The sequence below is a fragment of the Prionailurus bengalensis genome, chromosome B2, assembly GCF_016509475.1.
Source record: "Prionailurus bengalensis isolate Pbe53 chromosome B2, Fcat_Pben_1.1_paternal_pri, whole genome shotgun sequence".
In the NCBI taxonomy this organism is placed as follows: Eukaryota; Metazoa; Chordata; class Mammalia; order Carnivora; family Felidae; genus Prionailurus; species Prionailurus bengalensis.
In genome coordinates, this window is record NC_057349.1 from 97,194,221 (window position 1) to 97,201,722 (window position 7,502).

The 7,502-nt window shown below is 42.8% G+C and overlaps 1 protein-coding gene across 1 annotated transcript in view; it reads right to left on the bottom strand.

The window, feature by feature from the left end:
* Window positions 1–2,437, bottom strand: part of SEC63 (SEC63 homolog, protein translocation regulator) — a 74,739-nt gene extending 72,302 nt beyond the window's left edge. The window contains exon 1 of the mRNA XM_043592056.1: window positions 2,234–2,437. Within this exon, the coding sequence (XP_043447991.1) occupies window positions 2,234–2,357 (124 nt within the window). The 5' untranslated portion in view covers window positions 2,358–2,437. The remainder of the gene's footprint in view (window positions 1–2,233) is intronic.
* Between the last annotated feature and the right edge of the window lie 5,065 nt (window positions 2,438–7,502).

Genomic DNA, 7,502 nt, shown 5'->3' on the forward strand with positions numbered 1-7,502 from the left:
CCAAGACACTGCAAACTGAACTTCAGGAAAAAAGTCACTATAATAAAAACATCCCTTTAATACCACTGTAGTTCTAAAGAAACAACTCAAATTACAGTAGAAACACAAAAATAAAAAATAGTCCAAGTAACGTCCACCAATTTTCATGATGATGAGAATAGCATTTTAAGCATCCACCTTAATTTTCACAGTGCAATTTTGAGCAAGACCAAATACATTATTAACATGTACACATTTACTGACTAAGGCAAGCTTTAGGCAGAGAGCCAGATGTAAAGAAAGGGCAAATCAACACCTTTCTCTCTAGCAATTTGGAGACAACAGAGGACTTTGAAGCTAAGCAGACCAGGTTCTGCCACAAAGGAGAAAGTTACTTAAGCTTTCTAAACTGCAGTTTCTTCATATAAGGATAGAGATGATAATAACAGTACCTACTTCATTGTGTTTTCAACAGGATTAAATAAAGTGACATTTGAAATCCATAACTTATATAGTCACTATTAATTCCCTACCACCTTTCCAAAGACCAACTAACTATATGCTGAAGCAGCTCAAGTATAACTTGCCTGTAAGTTATCAGGCAAATTTTATAATACAAAACCGACCATGAAAATAGGACTTTCAAATTTCAAAAGTCCAGTGTAGATTAAAATAACTAATTTCTGAAATCAGCAGCTTCTCGAAACACATTCTATCCAAACCTACCTCTCTCCCAATACCCTTCTGTCTTCCACACAACCAGTTGCACACATAGGGATAGTAAGTGAAAATAAACCACTGTACTCAGAAGTTCACTTTTCACTCAAAATAAAATTAGACTGGCCTAGGTTTGGCAGATAAGGGAAACCATTACAGTATTAAGACTTCATCATTCATATACAACCACTGTCCAAAGAACCCAGATAATTTAAATACACAGGAAACTAAGGCACAACAGTCCAAAATCCAACTTTCATAAACTATCCACAAAGTAAGAAAACTGATAACTTTGGGCAGATTTTGCACCCAATGGATATTTAAACTTACCATCAAATGTACAAAAAGATGGAATCCTTTGCTATTTATCCTAAATTCAATTTAATTCCATGATGTAATTCAAGAATTTTACAGAACATGGAGTCTTAAAGCATAAAAAGTTCTGAGATGATTAAATGCTTCACTGTTACCAACTGCCCCCAAATACAGTATACAACGTGGACAACCTAGACTTCCATCACACTGAACTTGAAGGAAAACGTTTAATCAAATTGGGATAGCTCCTATGAAATTGAAAGCTTTCCCTAAATGTTATTACTCAAAAACTACTAGTTAAATAACCTATTAGGGCCTGGCAGTTCCATCAGCTTCAAGAATATCACTTGCCATATATCCTAGTACAGCGCAACATAAAAGGCCTCGAAAAGAATCTCTATTATTCTATGTTCTAATCCCATGTGTTTAATGAGAAAAGATTTAGAACTAAAAGCAAATGAACCAGGTACCTCACAACCACCACCGAGATGCACTACCTACACACTTAATCCTTCATTCTTGCACTTTTCCTCCATAAACAGGAAACTCCAAAGAGAAGGAAATAGAGAACAGCCAATTTTTGCTAAGGGGAATAACAGCATTGCTTCCAACCCCACAGCGTGAGTGAACAAATGAAAAAGCAACAGGGGAAAGGCACGGGGGGAGGGGCGGTCGGTGAGCTCAGTTAGGAGTCCTAAACATGCCATCCAGCTCAGACAGTGCCCAAAACATCTGTAACGGCAGCTGCAGCAGAGAAACGGGGGTGTGAGGGTAGAGGGCCGTGGCTTGGGGGCTCGGAGTTGTGCCTGCACGTTCGGCTTCCTCCTTTGCCAACTCTTCTCTCACCTCCCAATTCCCATCCTCCCCAACCCATCCTGCTCCCTCCATATAGAAAAATAACCAATAAAATCAGAGGCAGAGAAGACAAAGAAGCAGGAGGAGGCTGCAAGGAGCGTCCAGAACAATGGGGGAGAGGGTGCGAAGCGAAACTCCTGAAAAGGACAATGAAACAAGGGTGGAGAGGAGCCCGGAGAGGAACCAGGGAAACACCGCCGAGCCCGGGCCCCGCCAGAGGCGGACGCCTGGACTCGAGGCTCGGCTGGGCGGGCTGTATCACCCGGACGCTGGGGGCTGGGCTAGGCTGGAGCGGACGGGGGCGGCGCGGCCCACAGGGGCCGGCGGGGCCTGCGCGGGTCCGCGGGCAGCTGCCGGCAGGACTCACCGGCGTTCTGGTCGCGGGGCCAGAGGTAGTATGTGGCCGGGATCACGATGAGCCCCACGAATGAGGTGAGGAAATAGAAGAAGGTGTTCCCGCTGTCATCGTACTGGAACTGCTGTCCCGCCATGGCACCCCCCCCCTCCGCCGCTCTGTCCTCACCGCCGCCGCCACGACCCCGCTCTGATCTCCAGCACCCAACACCCCGGCCCTGTGTGGCGTAGCTCGGACGCCGCCGCCGCCGCCGCCGCCTCTCCTCCCCGCCCCCACGCTACTCTCACGGACACGCCGCCGCCACCGCCGCTGCCGTCGCCAGATCTCGCGAGAAGAAATAGTTCCCGCCCCACTCGGTTTTTCCCTCCCTCTGCCTCTCCCCAATACACTCGCTAAGGGAGACGTGGCGCGCGCAGCCGTGGAACTCGGCGAGGTCCCTCCCTTGATCCCGCCCCCAAGCCAGAGGCCCGCCCCTCGAGCTCCTGCAGGTCCTCCTCTAGCCTTAAGAGTCCCCGGTGGTGCCTTTTCTCCTGCGCCTTCTTTCCCAGCGTCCCACTAGCTGCCTTGAGGTCATTTTAGGGGGGTCCCAGCAAAGACCCGCGGAGCTGTGAGTGCGTGCGGTTCATCACCTGGCTGCTCCTGGAGTCGCAGCTATTCGGAGCAGATCTGAGGTTTCCTTGCCTCTCCCTTCTCCCATCCTTACCTCACCTTGTCTGCCCTCTCTCTTATTTAATTTCCCTGGTTAATAATAACGCTTCTTTAAGTTCCAGATCCGTCCCTCCAGCCCTCACATTTTGAAAACACGGGTCATTCAGAATTGGGCGGCGCAGGGGGGATGGTGGGGGTTTTGTTGTGGTTTGTTTGCAAAGTAATGTTTGCTATTAAAAGATTGCGATCTAAGCTGCGCCCATTTTGCAGATGGAGATTCCCCAAGCCAATAGAGATTGTGGCCTGTACATCCCAGAGGCAATATTTATAGACACCAGGTCACCAGTATTTTCTTCGTCCCAGGCTGTAGGCTAAGACTTCTTTTGCTTTATACCATTTAATCGTCGGTAAACCCCTTGGGAAAAATCAAAGCATGCCCTCTCCAGATGAGGAAATTGAGCCTCAGAGAGATTGCCTAAAGTCATGCATAGTAAGAAAAGGTCCAGGAATTCAAACTCAAATCACTGGACACCACAAAGCCAGTGCCCTTGGCCACCACCTTGTCGTGGACCTTAACATTTCCCTGAGAGCAGCTGGCACCCCTTGCAAGGTGTGGGCAGGAATCTGTGTTTCGATGAGGGATGCCTAGGGAAGCAGTCGCTCTCAGGAGACTCTCTCTTGGCTGGCTGTGAGGTCCCAGAGGCTGGAATCAGCTGAGCTGGGAGTGGAGAGGACTGGTTTCCTGATCTGGGAATGACCTGCGCGGTCCCACTGCAGCCCTGGCTGAGACCTATTCCAGTGTCTCCATCTCCCGTCTATGGATCAAAAGGAAAGACCCACCTAACCTACCTCACAGAGTGGTTGTGAAGAGTAAAGGGAATTATAGTGAACATGCTATACAAAGGAAAAACTATGAAATAAGCAAATACCACATTACATTTTCTTACACTATTTTTTTATTATATGAAATTTATTGTCAAATTAGTTTCCATACAACACCCAGTGCTCATCCCAAAAGATGCCCTCTTCAATGCCCATCACCTACCCTCCCCTCCCTCCCACCCCCCATCAACCCTCAGTTTGTTCTCAGTTTTTAAGAGTCTCTTATGCTTTGGCTCTCTCCCACTCTAACCTCTTTTTTTTCTTTTTATTCCTTCCCCTCCCCCATGGGTTTCTGTTAAGTTTCTCAGGATCCACATAAGAGTGAAAACATATGGTATCTGTCTTTCTCTGTATGACTTATTTCACTTAGCATAACACTCTCCAGTTCTATCCACGTTGCTACAAAGGGCCATATTTCATTCTTTCTCATTGCCACGTAGTACTCCATTGTGTATATAAACCACAATTTCTTTATCCATTCATCAGTTGATGGACATTTAGGCTTCTTCCACAATTTGGCTATCGTTGAGAGTGCTGCTATAAACATTGGGGTACAAGTGCCCCTATGCATCAGTACTCCTCTATCCCTTGGGTAAATTCCTAGCAGTGCTACTGCTGGGTCATAGGGTAGGTCTGTTCTTACACTATTTTTTAAAACTAATTTTAAAGGGTGCCTGGGTATCTCAGTTGGTAAAGCCTCCCACTCTCGATCTAGGTCTGCTCAGGTCATGATCTCCTGGTTGGTGAGTTCGAACCCCACATCAGGCTCTTCGCTGATGGTGAGGAGCCTGCTTGGGATTCTGTCTCTCCTTCTGTCTGTCCCACCCCCCTCTGACTCAAAATAAACAAACATTTAAAGCAAAAAATTTTAGTACAGTCTATTTACTGACTTCTTTTCAATATGTCTTCCATTGTTAGAAGAGGAATCTGGTCACATGTCTTTTATTTTATGTCCTTAAAACTAGCATTTACCATAATCAGTAATGCTTTTCTTCATAATGGATTATGTTCACATGTATTGTCTCTTTCCTTTCAAATGACCTACCATTTTGAAAGGAAATTTTTTAAAATAGTCTTCTTAGGGCACCTGGATGGCTCAGTCAGTTGAGCTGCTGACTTTGGCTCAGGTAATGAACTTGGGGTTCATGAGTTCAACCCCCACATGGGCTTGTTGGTGTCAGCTTGTTGGTGCAGAATCTGCTTCAGATCCTCTGTTCCCTTTCTCTCTCTGCCCCTCCCTGGCTTATGCTTGCTCTCTCTCTCAAAAAAATAAGTAAAACATTAAAAAAAATAATCTTCTCTACATTTCCCTCCTCACATTTTTCTATATAAAGGTTTTCAAAGACTACACAGGAGGCGAAAAAAATAAAAAAGAAGTGAGGGGAAGGGGATTGAACTATGAAGTGAGCACAGCATTTTGATTACCCCAAAGCAGATATGCCCAGAACAATTTGCCTTGCCTCAGAAACAAATTAGCCATAAAATTGGCTCAACTGAAGTGGGTAAGTTCCTGAAGTTTCTTTTGTTTATGTTGAATTTCTTATTAAGTCTTTCCAGGTTCTAATAATGCTGAGCTGGTTATTTTTTATTACTCTGATTATATATTTTACTCAGCATTTGTGTAAAGATAATACGTCAGTTTTATAACCTTGTAACAATATAAATTATTGATGATAAATATTCCCCTTCTGACTTTTTTTCTGCAGGAGTAATCTTTTCACTGCAGCTTTGGGGTCATGCATAAGAATAGCTTGAACAGAACTCAACCACGAAATAATATTTTGAACAAATCACATTTATTTGCTAACCTCCAGACCAATCTAAAACATGAATTTTTTTCTTATCAAAGCAGATTAAAGAATGTGAAGGGAGGTATTGAAAAGACATTAGGGCTTGATTATGCTCAACTTCAAAATCATGAAAACAATTTTCAAAGAGGAATTGATGGCCGTGGTTTGTGCTTTAGCATTGGGAGCAGGTCTGTGTTTTGGTTCCTCTCTTTTCATGGTATCTTCTCTTTCTAAAGGTATCCTAGAACTTAATGTTACTGAACATGGATAAACTTGGATCACCCAAATATTCCCCAGAGCAAATCTTAATTATAGCCTTAATTAATCACGATTTCTGATTCATTGATGTTTTTATTTATTCATTTTTAATAATTTTAATTTTAACATGTATTCATTTTGGGGGGAGTGACAGAGACAGAATGTGAGTGGAGGAGGGGCAGAGAGAGAGGGAGACAGAATCTGAAGCAGGGTCCAGGCTCTGAGCTGTCAGCACAGAGCCGGGTGCAGGGCTGGAACTCACAAACCGCGAGATCATGACCTGAGCCGAAGTCGGCCACCTGACCACCCAGGCGCCCCTCGTTGATGTTTTTAAACTAACCCAACAGTTTCTTTCAAGAGATCATTTTAGTAAAATACTTAGTAATACTAAGTGAATATGGCAGAACCAGATCTACAAATATATTTTGCTCTTAATCTAATAGCACCTTCTAAAAGGCCTTTTTGTATTCTCACTATGTATCTATAAATGAATATTTTAATCAATTTCATTTCAATTGCTAGGAAGATAATTCCTCTCAAGTGTAGAAAGCCTGACTATTTTTAGGTTCTTCTTAATAATTTACTTTTTCCTTAGAGCAAATCTTTGTTCCATTCCAAATCCTTCTTGTACAGATGGTGTTGACTTACATTTCTACATACTAACATACATTTGTGTGACCATAATCAATATTATTTACTTTTCTGTTTAATGGAATTAGCCTTAACGAGACTGGAAAGAACCAAGTTATTAGGTAGGTTCATGCAATTATTTCCAGTCTTTTATTCCTCCCCCCACCCTACAATAATCTTCACTGCCAAAGCCTAGCAATTCATCTTTAATATTAAACCCCTTATTACTTTGTTTCAGAGTTAGGATTTTCTTTCATTAAGAGCTAATTGTTGGGCGCCTGGGTGTCTTAGTTGGTTAACCGTCCAACTTCGGGTCAGGTCATGATCTTGGGGTTTGTGAGTTCGAAACCCCGCATTGGACTCTGTGCTGACAGCTCAGAGCCTGGAGTCTGCTTAGGATTCTGTGTCTCCCTCTCTCTGCCCCTACCCTGCTCACGCTCTGTCTCTGTCTCAAAAATACGTAAAACATTAAAAAATAATAACAAAAAATAAAAGAACTAAATCTCTTCTAATACAAATTAACCAATTTCTTTTTATTTGTCCTTAAGAGATGAAGAGTTACCCCCCATAGTGATGACAAGAGTAACATCAACAAATTGCTTAACTAAAAAAATATTGATTGACATTGCCCAATAAGCCATAAAAGAGCACTTACTGAAATTTCCCACCCAGATTGAAATACAACTTGGAAGAATGGCCATAAATAAACAGAAGAGTGCACTATGGGTAATTTCAAAGCTATATTTTTAAGTAAGAAGAAAAAAAAATCTCAATAGAGATTAGAACTTCAGGAAAACCATAAAAAATATAAACTTGTTGAAAAACAAATATTTGTGGGTACTTAAGCATATAAAATTGGGGGACTTTAGGAAAAAGAATATAAAATTATAAAACAAAAGTTAACATTTGCTATGGACTTTGGGTGATAATGATGTATCAATGTAGGCTCATCAGCTGTAAGGAAGGTACCACTCTTTGCGGGGATGTTGATAATGGAGGAGGCTGTACATGAGTGGGGGCAGAAATTATATAAGAAATCTCTGTACCTTCCATTCCATTGTACTGTGAACCTA